Source organism: Peromyscus eremicus, chromosome 2, assembly GCF_949786415.1.
Source record: "Peromyscus eremicus chromosome 2, PerEre_H2_v1, whole genome shotgun sequence".
NCBI lineage: Eukaryota > Metazoa > Chordata > Mammalia > Rodentia > Cricetidae > Peromyscus > Peromyscus eremicus.
Genome location: NC_081417.1, coordinates 69,336,545 through 69,357,648, shown reverse-complemented (window position 1 = coordinate 69,357,648; position 21,104 = coordinate 69,336,545). Strand labels below are relative to the sequence as shown.

Genomic DNA, 21,104 nt, shown 5'->3' with positions numbered 1-21,104 from the left:
AGTAAACTCAAGTCATTCACAAAACTGACCTCACAGGGTCAGGTCAGGCTGAAGTAAGATTTTACGTGCAAGGCAGGAGGGAGATGCGGTAAAGAAACTGCAGACATGACCCACTCCATGATAACCACTCCATGATATTGTTAAAAGGAAAGTTTTTATTGAGAGAGGGAGGGGAGAGAGAAACAGAATATCCAGAGACATCTGGAAGAGTCCAGAGCAGAGAGAGAAAGTAGACTGAAAGTGGTCAGCAGACTGGACCTGGCCAGGGTTATCTGTGTGGGGAGGGGGGATATAACAGTGGTGGAGAAGAGAAAGCACATTAAGAATAGCGTGGCAGGAACAGGGTATAAAAAAGGGTGGAGTCTGGGGAGAGGGGAGGGCCAGGAGACTGGGATGGGGGCTTGAAATGTATAATAAGTATTTATGATAACACTGAAGGAAACTGGAGCCTAGCATGTGCTTTGATATGCAACCACAGTTGTACGTCCACAAAGAGTCATGCGTCCCTTCTGCCTGTAATAAGGGAAATGGCTCCTTTTGGCAGATAGGAACCTGTTTCACAAGTTCCTGAGGGATGCTGGCTTTTATCTAACCAGAAATCCTCCTACAGCCCAGATTGATCTCATTGCTCTGTATATGGACTGCCTTTTGGAGTTTGGGGAATTGGAGTTTCCTTTGAACCTGAGAGGGATGATAAATGTAAAGGGCCAAGCACATAATCAACACAATAAACGGTAGCTACTAGTATTAACTGGTTGTTAGGGGGCTTATTAAGTTCCCACAATGGGCCATTGGCTACATGTACATTTGCTGAACTCTTTCAATTAGCCGCTTTGCAGATAATAGAGCTGAATCTTACAGCAATAAAGGGAATAGCTGGAAAAGCCAACAAGTTTTGAACTGCAAACTCTAGCAATCCAGAGCATCAACAGGAGACACACACACACACACACACACACACACACACACACACACACACACACACCTGCCTATGCTATCATTTACTGACTCTGAAAATGCAGACAAGTTAATTAGCAGTGCCAAGCCTCAGATTCTTATCTGCATCACAGCTATACAGCCAGGCATGGGGGATACACCTGTTTCCAACTACTGGGAATGTTGATACAAGACAGTCCCTTAAGTCTAGAAGTTCAAGGCCAGTATGGTCCACATGAAAATACCTCATTTAAAAGGGGGGTTAGGTATATAATAGAATCATCTTAACAGGATTGTTACAACAATTTACAAAAGATGAAATGCATAAAGCATTTGAACAATATTTAACACACAATGAGTGACACTGTCATCAACACCATCATGTGGATTATTAATATCCCATATTTAAAATAACTATTCCACACATAGTGGCACACAAGTTTTACTCCCAGCACTTTAGAGGCAGAGGCAGGTTGGTCTCTCTGAGTTTTAGGCCAGGCTAGTCTACACAGTGAGCTCCAGGACAGCCAGAACTAGATAGTGAGACCTTGTCTCAAAAAAAAAAAAAAAAAAAAAAACACCAACTTTGACACTGTTAGTGAAAAAGTTTACGTGACATGTAAGGGACATATGGGCTTAGCTCCACAAGATTATCCAATACGAAAGGAGATAATTTTCCAGACTTTTTATTTTTAAAATTAATTGATAAGATTATGTGTATTTATTGGGTGTCATGTAAGGTTTTGAAGTACATATACATTGTAGAATGCATGTATCTAGCTAATTGACTCATGCATTACCTCACAACTGCTTTTGTGATCACTACATATAACATCTATTCTCTTAATATTTTTAAAGAATATAATATATCATAATTACCTGGCATCAAAATCAATCTCATTTTATTCCTCCTATCCAATGGTGATATTTTTAGCCAATAACTCTCCAATCCAGATGCCAAGCTTCCCAACCTTCGATAACCACACTCTACTGTGTTTCTGTGAGATTAGCTGCTTTAGGTTCCACACATAACTGAGACAGTGAGGTATTTGACTTTCTGTGCCTGGCTTACCACATTTAAAATGATGTTCACTAGTTTTTCATGTTGTTGCAAATAGCAAGAGTTCGTTACAGTGGCTGAATAATATTCCTCAATGTGTGTGTACATGTGTGCGAGTGTGCATGGGCATGCATGTGTGTGTTGTTGCACTTTCTTATTCATTTCTCTGTTGATGGCACTTAGCCTGATTCCACATGCTGATTTCATTTTATTTGGATATATATATGTACTTGATAGTGGGATTGTTTGATTATATGGTCGTTCTTAACTTTTTGAGGAGCCTGCGTACTGTTTCCCATATTCATTTATATTTCTGTCGAAATGTAGAAGGGTTCTCTTCACTCCACATTCACTCCAACATTTTTTAATATTTTGCCTGTTTGATAACACTCACGCTAACAGGAATGAATTCGTATCTCACTGTAATTTTGACTTACACTTCCCTGATTATTAATGGTATTGAGTATTCTTCGTGTGCCCCTCGGCCATTTGTATGTCTCTTTTGATAAATGTCTATTACAGTCTTTTTGATCATTTTAACAACATCATTGATTTTCTGACTGTTTCATTAGTTCCTCCTATATTTTATATATCAACCTCTTATGATGTTTAGTTGCAAATATTTCCTCCCATTCTGTAACTCCTCCTACTGTTGGTTCTTCCCTCCCTGTATTTAGTTTACTATAACCCCATCTCTTGTTTTCTACCTTTGCCTAAACTTTTTTATTAACATTTGTTTATTTTCAAGCTTGTAGTTTAATTACAATGTTTCTCTTTTGCTTTGTCCCCTCAAAATCCTCCTATATGCCCTTTCTTGTTCTACAGTCAAATTCATGGCCTCTTTTTTCATCAATTGTTATTGTATAAATGTATGTATTTGTTTATACATATATATTCCTAAATATAACCTGTTAAGTCCATATGACGTTGCTTGGGTGTGTGTGTGTGTGTGTGTGTGTGTGTGTGTGTGTGTGTGTGTGTGTGTGTGTTTGTGTTTTCAGGGCTGACTGGAACTGGACAACCAATTGGTGTACTTTTCCCTGGAGAGGGCCTCAGCTCCTGCTTCTGTCTTTCTTGGTTATCTGTAGTTCTTTGTGTGGAAGAGAGGCCTGTGGGCTTTTCCCCACAAAGTTTGACATGTTTGTTATTGTCCTCTGTGTTCAGTTCACTCAACTTTTGGCAGTCATGTTGGTAAGACTTTGTGGATATAGTTTCTGATGTTGTTAGGAGATACAGTCTAACAGGAGAGTCCCTGATCCTCTGGCTCTTACAGCCCCCAAGCCCTCTTCCGCAATATTGTCTGAGTTTCAGGTGCAGGAGTGTATTGTAGATGTATCTATTGGGACTGGGATCTGCAGTTTGATTGGTTGTGCTTTTCTGTAGTGGCCTCTGTCTGTTGCAAAGAGAAGTTTCCTTAATGAAAGGTGAAGACTGCACGTATCTGGATATAAGGACAAATGTTTATAGATTGTTGTTAGAGTTTATGCTGGTTTGGTAAATTAGTGATTGTATATTCTTCTCCAATAACCATGACTTCATTGGTGTTGAGTAGTTAGCTAGGTTTCTAGTACTAAGCATGATATCCCTCTTGTTGAGCAGCTCTTAAGTACAGTTGGAAAGCTGTTACCTCCAAGTTCAGAATGACTTACACTTCAAAAACAGGGCCCAGACACTCCTGAGCAGGAACTGACTATAGTGTTCCCACCCAGAGGATTAGTTTTCATGAGACCATAAGGTGTATACAAGCTTCCAAAGAAGGGAAGCAACCAACAATCCTATCCAGCTATAATGCCCACAAACCACATCAGTGACCAGCATGGCACAGTAACCCTAGTAGTGGTATATATACCTTAGTGGTTGCCTGTACTTTGGGGGTCATATTTTTAAAAACCATTAGGGTTAAGAGCATTGCCTGCTCTCCAGAGGACTCTTATTCAATTCCCAACACCCATATGATAACTACAATCTTAAGTTATCCAACACTCACTTTTGGCCTCTATGTGTACTGCACACACATCATGCACAGTACATTAAAGCAAACACTTATATATCTTAAATCTTAAAAATAAATAAATAAAATCCCCCAAAAGATCATTAAGTGAATGAGTGCTGAATAGCATGTCTTCTATATTTTCTTGTAGTAGTTTCATAGTTTGAAGCATTATATTTTCAGTATTTCATCCATGTAGAGATAATTTTGTATGCAATGAGTTACTAATCTAATTTTAATCATCTGCATATATATATATATACCCAGTCATCCCAACACCATTTATTGAAGAGATTGTCCTTTTCCCTATTGTGTGTTCCTGGAACCTTTGTTGAAAACTGGTTGGCTGTATTTCATGGATTTATTCCTGGGCTCTTTATTCTGTTCCATTAGTCTATGTGTCAGTTTTAAGTGGGGTTTGGGGAAGATTTTTTAATAAGACAATTGGAAGAGGCTCATTGGACTGAAAAGGATAGGATGTATCAGATGAGCAGAAAAGAAGGTGTGAGAGCCAGGAACAGAGAAGAAGCAGAGCAGAATGACTTGCATGAAAGGAGAGCAGGAGACAAAGAAGTGCTCAGAAGTATTGTAGTGGAATAGTAATGATTGCTCTGCAGAAATCCTACAGTGCTCTGGCTTCTCTCTATGGTGTCTAAAGGCAGATATGTAACTTGGAGATCATGACAATACATGATCTTCACTCTTGCATTGCTATTAATGAAACAGAAAGACACTAAGACTTCCAGAAGCTCAGTAAATGGGTCCCGCTGTGGCATTCTGTAGTTGCTGCCCAGCAATTTTAATTCAGGAAATTATTCCTTAGAGAATGGAATAAAGACCAGAAATTTATAGTCTCATAAACAGTAGATGAGGACAAGTGGTTGAACAAAGGATATTATAAAGAATGATATTTTATCAGCCATATTAACATGGGGAGGTGGCAGATAATATTGGGATCAGAGTTGGGATTATTTTCTATTCTCTTCTGCACTATTTGTATGTCATAAAGGAAGTCACTTTTGCTTTTCTCATTATGGGCTTAAATGTACTTAGATGAAGAAGCAGTGCAATACAATGTGCAGATAGAGAGCCTCTGGAATCAGATGAAGTTTGGAACTTAAGCTTATTGAATGACTTCTACGGCAGGTTGTTTAAACTAAAATCCCGGTTTATTGTGTGAAAGTTGAAGATAGTAACAGGTATCTTGTATTTAGTGTTGCCGCCCTGTGCTTTAAATTACATAATCCACATTGAGACATCATCAGTATGCTTGATGCATGTAGAGTGCTAAATAAATAGAAAGCACATGCATTGACATCAATAAAAATAAGTGAACAGGTTAAATGATCTCTAACATGTCAGCCTCTCATATTCCCATTAGCCTGGACTTCATATTGCTACAGTTGAGAAACTTTAATATCTTCCTTCTAATTAATTTCTAGCTTTCATCCATATGTAAAACAAGTAGAATAAATAAGTAAACAAATGTTAAGGTGCCCAGTACAGCAATAGAAATGTGTGAAACTGTGTAGTGCAGGAATCGGGAAATTTGTTTCTAAGGAAGGAAAGAGATGTGTTCAGTTCTACACCTTGCGCCAAGATTGCTGGGCACTGAACACATGTCTCTGAACCTCATAGGACCCAGGGTGAATATCTCTAGTGAACTTGGAAAATCCATCTAGCTTTTATGAGCAGAATGCTGGTACCATAAGGCTTCTTGTGTCTCATGAATGAATAATATACACAGTTGCCTTTTGTAAGCAGCACACTCTAAATGTTGCTGTTGCTGCTATAACTATGATAAACATCTTATTTAAAGACCCAAAGGGTATCAGCACTTTGTCTTATTGTTGTAAGCTGCCACTAGTTACTTGGCTGAAACTGATCATTATATTTGTAGAATGTGTACCTTATCTATAGTTTCTCAGAGGAAACTCCCTAAAAGAAGCTATGTCCCAGGAAAAACAGGAAATAATATACTAGCAACAGTATATACCAGAGATAAAGGAACAAGAGATTGATTGTGCAAGTTCTCAGGTTCCTGAGTTCATTTCCTTGATCTGATGTTTTCTGGATGTATGGCCTTGATCAAGCTGCTTAATCATGCCATGCTTTGGTTTCTCCCTCTTTAAAATGGAAGTAATGACTATATGTGTTATAAGGGTTAAACAAGGTGATGAATGTTGCTGGAATATTGCTCATTGATGGAATGGGATATCCAATAAGCATTAGCTATCATCATTGTTAAAATAACAGAAACAATAAATAACCCTGGCATTGATGAGATGGAAGACATACAACCAAAAGGATAAGGAACAGAGGGAAGTCAAAAGAAAGATAAAATGAACAAATAACCAGCTCTCATGAGGAGATGTGTCACTGGCCCCTTCCCATAAACTCAGACCTGTGGTGGCTGTCCCCAAGGCACCTGCCCATGGGATAGGACTCAAATTTTCTTGCACTGCTGCTTCAACTTCAAATTCTGTGATTGTGCCATAACTAGCCACATGAAGAAACAAAGGCCTGTAGTCATGGAGACATTGACCTAGAAGATCAACACCCACAACGAGGGTATGATCCCATCACACAAAAGCCCACATCCATCAGCAGTGCATGGAAGCCTGCAGTGGTGTATCACACCTACCTCTGCCTACTGCCCTGCAACTGTGGTTCTTCTTAAGTGGCCACTGAGATTCGGGAGCAGACTGGAGGAAAATTGGAAACACAAGAGTGGGAGAGCTAGTCAGACTTTCCCGTGTCTCTTTGGAGGGTCAGATAGTAAAGACTTCAGGCTTTGTGGCCAGATGGTCTGCTTCACGCCTACTCAGCTCTAATGTCATAACACAAAAGCAGCGATAGATGATCTGTAAATGAATGGGCTTGGCTGTGGTCCAATAAAACATTTTTATTGCATGATTTATGAAAATAGGTGGTAGACCAGATGTGGCCCCTGGGCCATAGTTGCTGACCCATAGTGACCCATACATGGACCCGATGCAATAACTCAAGTTGTCAGAAGAACCTAGGTTAATACTCATATAAATTAAATATGATGTCATGCCAAGTAATGCTGTTGATTAGAGGTTAGCTGACCTAACAAAAGGGGCTTTGGACTGACAGTGAAGGGAGAGACAGTAACTGATTACTTCTAAATGGAGAAAGTAGCTTTTGTGAAGAAAATACAAACAATATGTGAAAGAGAATTGGAGAATAAGAAAGGTTTGCATTTGCATTAAGAAAGCACTAGAAAGGGCTCAGAAACAATACTTTTTGCCTCATTTTTCTATATTCTAATTCAGAGCTTGTAACAGAGATGAATAGTCACCCTTGTTTGTCAGAGACAGGGTTAGTGTGTTCATGTGTCTGTGTAACTGTCAACGGTGCCCTGTTTGGAAGACAACTGTTCTTCATTTGAAATGTATGTTCTATGACAAAAACCATAAAAAAAAATTAAAATTGTAGCAAAAGTAGTATGTGTCACATAACTTTTCATAAAAACTTGAGCAGTAATACATCTATAAACATAGACATGAGCCTACTACATAAGGGCAAATATGAGCTCCAAACCAGAGCTGGAGTCAAATCCAGCCTTATCCCCTTGTGCAAGTCTTAGATACTGTGCTAAGTCTGCCTGCATCTCAACCACTCAGATGTAATAATAAATAATGAAAATGGCAATCCCCACCCCCATGCTGTCCATCAAGGCCTGAGGCAGGTAGGAGCAGGAGAATTGTCCCCGAGCCCCACCAGCTGCAACCCTCAGTAGAGCAGGCCCTGCACCCCCCCTGGGCAGCACAATAGAGCCAAACCTGTTGGCAGCAGTGTGAGTGAGCCAGCCCTGAAGTTGTGAGTGTGAGAGAGCTGTCCCCATTACTCGTCTGTCATGCAGCAGTGGGGAGGGGGGAGATGCACCCCCTCACCCCTCAGTCCTTACTGTCTGCAACAGATGAGCAAGCTGACCCTCTTCCTTACCAACTACAGCACTTGGGAAGGTAGACCCTGCACCTCACCTGGGCAAGCACACAAGAATTGACCCTGTTGGCAGAGGTGTGGTCGAGCCAGCCCTGAAGTTGTGAGCATGGGAGAGCTGTCCCCATTACTCATCTGTCATGTGGCAGCAGGGACAGAGGAGAGATGCCCTCCCCCACTTGCCCATCAACTCCTGGGGCAAGTGGAGGAGCTAGCCCTGAGGTCATAAGAGTGGGAGAGCTGTCCTCACCCCCTCATCAGCTGCAGCAGTAGGGAGAGCGGCCCCTACACCTCACCAGGACAACACAGCAGAGCTTCCCTGAAGGTATACGTGTAGGAAAACTGACCCTGAGGATGTGAAAGCAGGAGAACTAGCCTAGACAATGCTGGAGAACTCACCTGGATGGTGAAGACAGGGGAGAGCTGGCAGGCTGACCAACCCTGCAACTACATTGGCCCAGAACCAGGGTTAAGTGTTGGCCCACCCCAATATCCACCCCATCTGTGATCTGCTGGAGCATGGGGATGAAGGAGTGGAGTCAGTCCTGTGGACCCAGGATTACAGGATCTCCATGACACAGGAAAACAATAGGATGTCCAGGAAGAGTCCCAGTGAGGGCCCAATGTGGATGGTGTAGCAGAGACCAGGAACCTTGAACCAGATCAATGACTCTTTGCAGTGAATGCCCCACATGTAAAAATGTATTGATAAAGGGGTTTATTGCATGACTCACTGTGTCACACTGCAGCTTCCATGAAGAGATTTTTGTTTCTCCCCCTTTTTTTCTTTAAATTATATTCTGGAAGGGGAAGAAGGGTGGGATCAGGAGGCATGATGTGAAAGACACAAAGAATAAATAAAAAGAAGTTTTTGGTTTTTTTTAAAGAGTCCTTTGGGAAAATTCTCAGGAGTAGGACAGTCAGGTCATATGCTAGATCTATTTTACTCTACACTGATCTGCATATGGCTAGAATAGTTTATATCCCACGAGCAATGTCTAAAGGACCCTTTCCCCATCCTTGCTACTGCTTGTTCTCTTAGTGGTTGGGGGCGAGACAAAATCTTGAGGCAATTTTATTTGTATTTCTCTGATGGCTAATGATGTTAGTAAAGTTTGCCAAGTACCAAAAGAAAAGAGTAATCTTGTTATATATAGATGGGCTTGCATATGATAAATATCATATTGTTTTATTTCTGTCATTTTATATACAAATAGACTAATTGAATGGATGGGGATGCAAAGTCACACTTCATATGCAGAAGATATGACTCAGAGTGACTTCCTTGTCACTGGAGACAGTCAAGCAGATTCAACATCACTTAATATTTATGTTGGAAATAAAGTCTTGCTCTTCCAAGACTGGTCTATGAAGTTGTTGATACAAAACCACAGGTTCTAACCTAAACCTAATGAATTGAATAAAAAATCCTCATTTTTAAAAAACAGCAGTTAATACAATCTCTATAATGAATTTAGACATTAGTGGATAATAAGAGTATATAGATCATACAAAAGCTCCTCTGAGCCAATTAAATATTGTAGAATCTATAGGGCTTAAGTGTATAAAATAATGTCACATGGGGAGACCTAGAAATATCTAGTAGACATCACTCAGTTGGGAAAGTTAAAAATGGCCCTTTCCACCAGAGTTGAAAGGCACAGTCCCAAGTTCAGTGCTACCTCCCTTTATAACCTTAAGAACTTCTCTCGGGTAGGTGCAAATAGACTGTAGGGATACTCTTCATTGGAATTGCTTTTAATCTGAAGCCTCATACCCACCTTGGACATAGAAGCTCATTTCCTGCTCCTGCTTGCATTTGTTTTTAGGCATTTCTCTCCTTTCTGGGAAATATCTGCCTGGTTGTTCTCTATGTGATGCAGGTAGAGTTAAGTATTCCATTAATACTGAACAACTCACACACAAATAGATAGTTTAACCTTAGATTATTTCCCCAAGGCCTGAAGAGGTTAGTACAATATAAACAGAATTGGGTGAGCTGGTAGAGTATTTAGTAGAATCTTAAAAGAAATGTTTCTCTCTCTGGGCCTGCCTGGTAGTGGCTGGAATGCAGCTCAAATGCTTTAGCTCTTTGTAAACCTTTATCCTCTGTCCCTGACTCAAGCTTTCTCATTTCTCTGGCTGTCTGCATTATGCACAGGATGGACTATGCTGACCCACTGGGATGCATCAATCGCTTCTTAGATCTCATTTATGGTTCTATTATTCTGCGGCTGCTGAGAAGCCCACTGTAATTTCCCATTATAACATCACACAGAAAAATAGAATATCTTGTTTTGAAAGCATGAAGGCAACAATTAAAGGAAATGGGTTTTAAGGAGAAGCGTATGACAAAAGTGTGAAACTTGTTATGCACTAAACCTGAGAGAATTCCATGTTGATAATGATGTTTCTCTTATTATCCCTGAACCTTCTAACATCCTTTCTGTACCAAGCAGTGTGTTTTTAGATGATGATGATGACGACAACGACAATGATAGCAGCTAACATTTGTTGAAGACTCAAATCACATGAATAGGAAAGGCTTGGGTCCTGCTCTCACGGACATGGACATGTAGCAGGCAGTTGTAACAAATAGTCTCAACTATTATCAGCACTACTTGAATCTTTAGGTATAATAGGAGGTTTTTATAGATGGCCTGATCTGCTCTAAGGATCAAGGAAGGCTTCCTTGAGGATGTGACATGCAGGAGTTATCTAGACAAAGAAGGTGTGGGAATAAGGAGAGATCCTTCCAGGAAGAGTGAAGTCTATATGCAGGAGCTTCCACAAAGCAAGAAGTAGATGGATTTAAGTCCAAGAGAAAAGTGAAAGGGAAAATTTAAATTAAAGAAACTATTGAAGCATCAACTGCCTGAGTGGGAAGATGAGCTTAGAAACAAGACAGGAACAAATCTATGCTCAGCCTTAGAGGCCACGTAGGCACTGCACTTTACCCCAAGACCATGAGGAACCACTGAGCATTAAGGGAGAGAGTAGTTGATCATATTTGAGTTCTATGATGACCATGAATGGGTTGATAGAAGACAGAGATAATGGCTACTTGGACTGGAAAAGTGGATGTGTCTATGAAATACATCTCAGTTAGTCTGGCTAATAACACGCTTTCTATCCTTGAGTCTGGTTGTTTGTTAACACTTGAAGTAATTTTCCATTCTCAAAACCTCAGATCTACTGCTTTCCCAGAGTCACATGAAGCCAATGTAAGTGCTAATGAGAAATGGCAGTAGATAGTGAAGGAGAGGAAAAACACCAAAGGCCAGCCTGCATCTGCTGGCTCCTATCCCCTAGTTTCTAGGGACAGACAGTGCTCTGATGCAGTCAACAGAGAAAAGGAGGCCCAGAAAGGCAGAGTTGCCTACAGTCAGCCCATGGTTCATAAAGATATTACTGCAGTGAAATGTGATGAAATGTACACCCAGAAAAGATTATTTTCTCATATAAAGCAAAAGTCTAATAACTAATGATCCTGTAACTTTTTCACATTAAAGACAGGGATCATCTGGAAAACCTGAGTAGTAAGCTGGACTGTGGGCACTGTTTATATGAAGTGGAATGATAAAGCTCTCACCCCCCTCTGAGTTCAAAGAATAGTTACCAAGTACCAACTAGCAATTTGTACACTTTTTAAAAATGTTTTATTTAGTAATATGGAGATTTTTATTTTTATTTATGTCTATAGTATACTTGTGTATGATGCATGTGTATGTGGGTGTGTGTGTGTGTGTGTGTGTGTGTGTGTGTGTGTATGTGTGTGTGTGTGTATACAGAAGACAGATTTGTGGAGCTGGGTCACTTCTACCTTTACATGCATTCCAGAATCTAGTCTCAGGAAGTCAGGCTTGAGCAGCCTGCACTTTTACCTACCAATCCATCTCAATGGCCAACCATAAGGCCTTTTTATTGAGAAACTATGTGATGGAAACCATTGTGGAAGGCAAAGATTAGTTAAAATGAACATGACTCTGATTTACATACACTTTACAATTCTGAGCAAAAGCTGATAGTCTAGATATTAACCAAATAATTATATCATTGACTTTAAAACTACAGTCAAAAGTGTGTGCTGTCTATGAGGTTCTGTGATAGGAGACTCTGTGAGCCCCATAGTGTAATGAACAGTACTCTGGACTGTGAAAGGAGGTTCTAGCCTAGACAATATTACAGAGTGATAACTGAACTGGGAGTAGAAGTGTATATACAAGGTCAATGGAAGAACACAAACTAGAGAATGGTGACCAAATGAATTAACTTGGTAAAAAGCTACAGAATGCTTGCAGGTGCCAGTGTCATGATCAGTAAGTAATGTACAGATGAATTAAACCAAATCTACATGCCAAAGGAGGACATCTTGCCAGTTATTAGTAGTGTAAATTTGCACATTATCTTTGTCTCAGCCAGTAAAACAAAGAAAATAACATTTATCTTGTCGTATAATGCTATGGCAAATGTTTAAAGCTCTTGACTCATCACCTGGTGCACAAGTGGTAAATTCTGTACTGACCTGAGCTAGGGAGTCATACAGCATGTGGGAGAAGGGGCATTCCACAGTGATCGCAGACTGAATATTTTAATCAGGCTGTCTGGGTTCAGACCACAGGTGCAGTACTTACAGCCTCTGTGACTTTCGGCAAATGACAAACTTTCTACTCTTAAGTTTCTTTTTCTGTGAAAGGAAGGTAATGGAAATGTCTAATTCAAAGGGAGGGCCAAAGGAGATAATGCATCCCTATGTGAAAAATTGCTCAAGTAAACACCTGGGCTAAGTGTTTTAGGTGTATAAGACATTGTTTTGCACAGGTAAACAAGTAGTTCATTATTATTTTTGTTCTTATCACTCTAAGTAGGAGAGTGCAACTAGATAAGACCAAAGGCTTAACATAGAGAATCTCAATCTAGGCCTTAAAAAGTGAACAGGTATTACATAGAAAAAAGGCTGATAAACCTTTGCTCAAGCTATGGGACAGCAATTGCTATTGTGAGGATTGGCCTGGGATTGCACACTCAAGAGAATACTAAGAAAAGGCTGCCAAGGATCTGAGATAGTGTTTTCTTCAGAAGCATGAGGACCTGAATTTAGAGCCTCCAAGCAAAAAAAAAAAATCAAGAAGAGTGGCATATTATTTGTAATCCCAGCACTAGGATGCAAAGACAGGAGGATCTGTAGGGCTTGCTGACCATCCAAACTAGTCCAATCAATGAGCTTCAGGCAAATGAGAGATTCTGCCTCAGAAGCTAAGATGAAGAGTGAGTAAGGAAGATACTCAGTGTTGACATCTAGCCTGCATGCACACCTGCACACACATACATGCACATGAACACATACACAGAGAAAGGGGGAGATAGGGAGGCCACTGGGTTGCTTGTGATGAACACTTCATCCAGCTGTTCACAGGAGCTGGAAGGCAGGATGATGTGGGAAAAAAAAAAAAAACCAACCAGCATCAGCCTTTAAATCAGACAGACTTGGGTTCTAACCCATCCATCCCTGTCCATTCTCTCTAAGTTATTTTGTACTGGTTACTTCACTTCACTGAACTTCAGCACACCAGTCATTTAAAGAAAGGAGGTATAGTGCTCTTGCCCACAAAGCCATGAGCACTAAACAGAATAAGGTGTATGAAGTATTCAGTTCCACATATGATACAATAAAAGCACTCAGTATTGTTTGTGGTTCTTGTTTGTGCCTCATTATGGTTATATTGGCAGAAAATGTTGGAATGTGTTCGGTGTGGAGGTTAACTATATTGAACACAAGGATATGTCATATTGCCATACTCAACAGTAGAGTATCCAAAGAAATAACATTAATAGTCAGGTGATCAGAGTTCAGGTTATATATATGACTTTAAGAGGTATACATCATAGGGTCTCAATAAACCATGAACAAATAAATTACATTCCTGAGAAGTGATAGTATTTAAACAAACACATACATAGGTAGTTTTGGTCAAGCCCCATTAATGTTTTTCCATTTCTGTGAGAGCACCTGTTTTATTAACTACATCTAACAAACATAATTTATACATTGTATAATATTCTATAAGGATTGACACATAGGTTATTTAACTGTTGTAATTATTACACTTTTAGTATGGGTCAAAATTAAGTCATCTTCAAATATATCAAATGCTTCTATATTGAGTGAGTGCTTAGTTTGTGGGATGTAAGTAACTTGAGAGCCTGATTATTTTCACTAAAAAGAATTCTGTGTTGTCTCCTTCCATAGAAGACAATTGCAAGTGCATATGTGTATGCAATGTTGCTTGAAGTTTCAGAAGGTTTAGAAAGTCCATAAAGCCCATTCATAGCCCCATCTCCGGGGCTTCAGATCAATACCAGTGATGTAAACTATGCCAATATGAAGCAGAACACAGAAATTGAAAGGCCTTACAGGACCAATTAAGGAGAAGAATAATCTCTATACTACTGCTGACCAAAGAATATGTGAATATGTTCATATTATGACCCAATCCCAGCTCTTTCTTCTATTTGTCAGAATCTGTTTTACACTCCATATCAGTGTGTCTCTGTAATTGAGCTGAGTAAGATGTCATGTGTGTGTGATATCTTCATTTTTTAGGTCTCAGTGCGCTGCTCCCTCCCTGTGAGGTCTTGAAACCTGAAGACCTCTCCCGGCTCTGGCCCTAATCCTGCTATCCCTTCCTCCCTTGTGCCCGTCTAGGGCACTATTCCATTTGAGAAAATGCACAGCATGACTCAGCATTGGGTACTGCAACTACTTAAAGGAGAAAGAACAATTCATAACAACACCAAAAGTAAATTCAATACATTCAATATGGAATACAGCATCAAGATTAGTAACACAAAATGAAAGTATTCATAGCATTGGACAAGGTATATTATCATCCCAGGTTGCTTTTAACTTGGCCTTTGTACAGTTCTGAGGGTTATAATCACAAAGATATATTTTAATATTTAATTCTCAATATGATGCTAATTCTACATGCCTATTTGGGCATTGCCTAAAGAATTCCATCTACTAGTGAGCCAATAAGATTACTAAAGCAAAGGTGATCGCCACCAAGCATGGTGAACTGAGTTCAATTCCCAAGACCCACATAGTAAAAGAAGACATGTGAATCCTACAAGTTGTCTCCAGATCTCCATACCTACATCATGGACTATGTGCTCCCCAACACACCACCCCCCAACACACACACACACACACACACACACACACACACACACACACACAATGTAAGTGTAGTAATGTTCTTGAAAAAATGTACTGGGTTCTCAATATGAAGCAAAATAACTGTTTTGTACATTTAGTTTGTCATTCCTATCTCTTCCCTCCTGAGGACAGAACACACTTGGATACACTCAAGCATATACCTACATCTGTGTCTTCATACTTTGTTTGCATGTTAGTGCCTTTAGGTGTGTGAAATGTGCTCAGTCATTGAATTTTGAATCCTAATGGTAAATGAAAAGGTTTTAAACAAGTAATTAACTAAGTACTGCATATTAGAGGCATTTCTTGTTCTCTCTGGTAGCTTCATCACCCTTCTCAAGGCTTCCGTTTTGGAACTGTCCGGGAAAGCAGTGCTGAAGACTATGTACGGCAGAGCTTCCCAGAGATGCACGAGTATATGAGAAGGTACAACGTACCAGCCACCCCTGATGGAGTACAGTATCTGAAGTGAGTGTCACCCCTTGGATCCTAAAAGCTTCAATAAAGGAGAAATCATTTTGGTTTTGCCTGGTTTTTTTTTTTCAATATGGTGGACAAAAATCCCTACTACTGTGTTCAGAAATAGCACCTGCAGGGGCTGTACAGGTGACTCAGTCAATAAAATGCTTGCTGGACACGCATGAAGGACCACATTTGGGTCCCCAGTGCCCAAGTAAGACTCAAGGCACACACAAACACAGCCAGTGATGGACAAGTAAAAGCAAGAGGAATCCCGGGTCCTCTTGGTCAGCCAGTCTAGCCAAGTCAAGGAACTCCAGGTTCAGTGAAAGACCTGTATCAAAAACTAAGGTAGAGCATTAAGGAAGATACCACATGTCAGCTTCTTCTAGCCTTACACACACACACACACACACACTTATTCACCAACATATAAACAATACACATAAACACACAAAGAAATAACCCATACATTGCGAGATCCAAAAGACAATATAGAATGCTGTACAAGAAATTAAATGGCCCAGATTACCAGTTATCTACATAGTCTACAGTTTGCAATGCCTTTGGTGAAAGAGCCAGTAGGGTCATTAGTGGAGTGGATGACAAGGGAAGGAAATGTTGGCTTAAACAACAATGCTGAGATGATTAAACACATGGGGAATGTGGCCAAAGGATAAAGTGTCCCAAAGCAACCTTTCCCTTCAAAGTGAATCCCTAAGCCTGTGGAATGCCTCATTTTGCCACAAGGAAATGGAAATTTATCTCAGAGATTTCCTGTGGGAAAGAAATAAGATAGAAGACAGTGACTCCTATGCCTGCATCCTTCTCATCAGAATTTATGAGAAGCAATCAGAGGCAATCATGTTGCCATGACAGACTATCCGAGCCTGTAATTCAGTAGAGTCAAATGCCAAGCAGTGCAGTGATAAGTCTGCTGGTCTAGTCTGCCTGGGAGAAGGGACTGAATGGCTTTCAGCTTCTGCAAGAGGGGTACCTGTCCTCTCTCCTCTGCCCGATAGCGTCAGGACAACAATTTGCAGCATCCAACCTCCAAGTCCCCACCTCAGTTCAACATCAGGAAACCAGTTTCTCCATGTTAATGTTAGACTTCTCCCAGTGAACAGTAAGTGGCCTCAACCAATTTTTCAAAAAGGAAAGGAGGAAAGACTTTCATAGGACATAAGGCTTTGTGTTTCTCGAGAGATCTAGTAATAGCCCCTTCAGCAATTTTATGGATTTTTTTTTAAACTAGAACGCAGAGAGACTGGAAGCTGTGTGCTCTTTGGTTCACAAAATTATTTATGAAGTTTAAGTGCTACAAAATGACACTTATTTTGCAAAAACATCAAAACATTAGAGTCCCTTTCTGACACACTTTAGAACTCCCTTGCCTCCCAGACTCTCTTCTGTTTCTTCTCCAGACAGTTGCACAGGTGTGAGAGAGCGGATGGGATGCCAGACACATAGCAAGGGCTCTCAGCAGTGGCTGGCAAACAGGGCTCTGCCAGCAGCATGGCAGAATGAGGTGAGACTTTACTCAGTGTCCAGAAGCTCCCCTGCACTCAGAGCTTTAATTTTTCCCAGTGGCTCTACCTGAGAAGGTCTTCATCTGATGCCCAGTGTCACAAAGGTAGGACATTTCCAAAAGTGATATAGCTACCAAGTGGCAGAATATATATATATATAAACTAGGATTCTAGCTTCATGTTAGTTCAGAAACCATAATGGAAGAGTCTTTGAGGATTTAAGAATAATCCATGATGCAGGTGTACCCATTTTGTAGCTGGTGTGAGGGAGCCAAACAGAAGTATAGACTCTTGAGCTCCATCCCAAACCCACTGCAGTTTTCCAAACTTCTCAGGTGACCCGTTGATTGGCATAAAACAAGAATATAGGCAGAGCTTATTGTCAGTATCTCCTCATTTCTTTCTGGGCCTGTCACTGCTTTTGACCTAGTCACTGTGGGTGTTCCTAGGCAACACTCCAAGCAACCATAGTTCTCATACTATCTTGCAACCCCAGCATTCTAGAGCTCGGACCTACAACATTCAGGGTCATCTACATAGGTTGCTCATTTATTTTATTATGTTAGAGCATGACTAATTTTGTAGTATGTAAAATATAGTTTTAAATGAATGCCTGTAAGACATGATTCTACAATAGATGAAGCTGGAGGCTGTGCCAACAACAATGATTCAGCCAGCCTAGAACTACTTATGACTGGATCACTCCAGTCCACCTCCTCCCCAGTGACTCAGATCCCATGAAAGTCTATGAGTTTGTTGTATCTAGCCTTTTCATGGCATAGAAATCAATCAAGGCCAACTAACCTCACTATGCAATTCAAAACCATGAGTATTTATTCAAGGATATCAGTGGCATAGGGCTCAGAAATTACTGGTTTCAAAAAAAATGTATATGAACCTCAAGGATTTTTTTCCCTATTTATCTTATTTTAGCATAGACATTTATGGACTATTGGCATGTTGCTGTGTGGCCCTTTTCAAGGTGCATTCTCTTGCTATGGTAATATTTTGATTAAAGATACATCTTCAGACTAGAATTTGAATTTATTACCTAGATTCCATTAAGATGCCTCATCAACAGCTCCTAGGAAATAATTCACACTCCCCAGACCCTTTATGAACTCCCTCTTGCTAGGGATCTGTGTAGTGTTTTCATTTTAGTTGATGTTAAACATGTCAAAATTAAGTTATTGTAACTTAAGTGAAATATTCCTGGAAAGATAGACGCATTCTGCAGTTTCACTTCCTGGATGAATGGGAAAACAATTTAGTGGCAATTCATGCCAAAGAGAGAACCATTTATTATGTGTCTATGTGCGTTTCAGGCAACATTAGCAATTTCTTGCCTGGTGGTGAATCTCACCTGTGTCTATGGACATCCTTCTCTTTCAAATTGTTAATGAGCCCTAACCATATTCTGCTCTAAGATTAGATGCTACTTCTCTGTATTGGATCTGCACAGCCTCACTCTGGTTTTAGGAGTGGAAGGACTGAGGCCACATTAAATAGAGAAGTATTGTCTTGCAAAGCTGCTTAGACAATTCTAATAGTAGGAAAGTCTTTATTATGAAAGAGAAACTATTTAAGGGGTAAATGAGATGGTGAGAGAAAAGAGGAAGGGGAGAGAAAAGGAGAGGATATGATCATTAGTAAAGAGAAACTATTAAGAAAAGTAGATTGGGGAGAGAAAACAGAAGGATGAGAGAGAGAGGATATGATCAAACTATTACATGCATGCATGAAAATATCAGAATGAATGAGAGTAGTGGCTGGAGTCTGAACTCAACGTATCATGAGATGGAGGCAAAAGTGCATGTGTTTGAAGTCAGCCTAGAATATGTGGTGAGACTTTGTCTGAAAGAGACGGGGAAGGGAGGGAGGGAGGGAGGGAGGGAGGGAGGGAAGGAAGGAAGGAAGGAAGGAAGGAAGGAAGGAAGGAAGGAAGGAAGGAAGAGAGACTAGGAGGGAGGAAGGGTGGAAGGGAGAGGTGGAGGAAAGAAATTTCACAATGAAACTCATTATTCTTTATAATTAATTACACTAATAAAAAGAAAAATCTTAAGTGTATAAATTCTATACTTCAGAAAAAGGAACTTGGGGTGGCTGAAAACAAAGAAATTGCCTAGCTGGCTTTCAAACTCTGCATTCCCTGTAAGGGTTGTCCACCCTGTTATTAGACACAGCTTTCCACTGGGTCATGTATGCACCCATATTCAAAACAATAGAGAACTCTCATGAAGGACACCTAAGATATTTAATGGCAACTTAAGCCCATTGTCGATTAACTGATACAAGCCTAGTGGACCTAAATTAAATTATCCTGAACTACCTATGCAGTAAGAAGAAACAGGACTCCCTGGAGACAGATTATTAAATTGGACCACTAAAATCTGTTACATAAGCTCCACCTTCAATTTATTGGACGTTATACCATAGACTTAAAGAGACCACAAATTTCTTTTCTCCAAGAATACTAGATCTTTTCTAAGTATTTCCTTGATATCTATTCCTAAATACAAAATTATAGTCAATTTCTGAATAACAAAATGGTGATTGTGGCAGGAAGAAATAAAAGTTTCAACACTGATTCACAAGAACACTTGTCTCCAACACTTAACCAGGTGTGTGGCCTAAATCAAAATACTTCAAATCTCTGAGCCTCATTTTCATCATTATTTGTTTCACAGTCCTGATGAATAATTAAATGTATGTAGAATACTGAATGCAGTACTTAACACAAGTTACTTTGATAAATAACAGAAATCAGCCTTCCCTGTGCACACTCCTATTCGATTAAGAGTTACATCTGGCTTTGATGTTGGACTTAGCAGTTAGAAGTGGGGTTGGTAGATAAACCCATGGGAAAGAACTTGTACACTCTAAAAGGAATGCCTATCTCCCTGATATTTATTCCACAAGTGAATGAGATGCCAACAAGAGCCAGTAGCTGACAAGTTTGTGCTACCCTTGGTATCCAAGTTTCCATCCCAAACCAAAGCCAACTATCAGGCTACTCCTTCCTACCCAGTAATGAACCATTTTCATTTTATTCCCTTTGGTTTTAAATATAGGAATGATCCAGAGAAACTAGATGCCTTCATCATGGACAAAGCCCTTCTGGATTATGAAGTATCAATAGATGCTGACTGCAAGCTTCTGACTGTGGGGAAGCCATTTGCCATTGAAGGTATCAATCATTCTTAGTTCACTTTTGCCCAGGATGTGTTGTTTGCTAGCCTAGGAAGTCACAGGTGCCAGAAGCAGAGAGTGATTCATCTTCCCTTGTTTTCATTTTCAACTCACAAGCACTCAGCTACTAAGTTTGTTGACATTAAAGATTTATTTTTCACCACTCAACAAATTTTTCTTTGCAAAATTGTTAGAACAAAAATTAATAGTTTCTAAAACGATGATGTCAGTTCAGGTACCATGGAGTAATAGTCATAAGGATTCTAACACTATTTAATGTGAATTTGTGTTTGTGTTTTATTTTGTGTTCTGTGCTGGTAAGGATCAAACCTTGGGCTTTGTAGTTACTAGGCAACTGCAACTGCTGTACCACAGATCTGTCCCAGGCTCTATCTAATGAGTATTTTTGATGAAGGGTCAAATACCATAATGAATCTGATTTAAAAAAAAATACGATAGGACTCTGTGTATCTTATGTATATCCCATACAATGCCAACCATGTGTGGGTTACATTGCCCGTTTGATGCTGAATCTCATTGGTATCTGAAGATAGTTTTCTCTTCAATTTTTGATGAGGCTTATCCATGTTCTCTTGTGAATTTGGGCTTAAAACAATCTCATGGAGGTGCCAAAGTTGTATTTCTAGAAATCTGTGCTTTCTGTGATAATGCAAGCCTGTAAGAAGAGTCCCAATGTAGATGAAATCTAGTCTACTCATTTTATGCACAAAAAGACCAAGAACTAATATTATA

General features: G+C 39.9%; 1 protein-coding gene across 1 annotated transcript in view; it reads left to right on the top strand.

Moving 5' to 3' along the window:
* The window catches only part of Grin3a (glutamate ionotropic receptor NMDA type subunit 3A), a 181,686-nt gene that overhangs the window by 114,072 nt on the left and 46,510 nt on the right, over nt 1-21,104 (top strand). The window contains exons 4-5 of the mRNA XM_059254342.1: nt 15,497-15,642; nt 20,234-20,349. Coding sequence (XP_059110325.1) covers nt 15,497-15,642; nt 20,234-20,349 — 262 coding nt within the window. The remainder of the gene's footprint in view (nt 1-15,496; nt 15,643-20,233; nt 20,350-21,104) is intronic.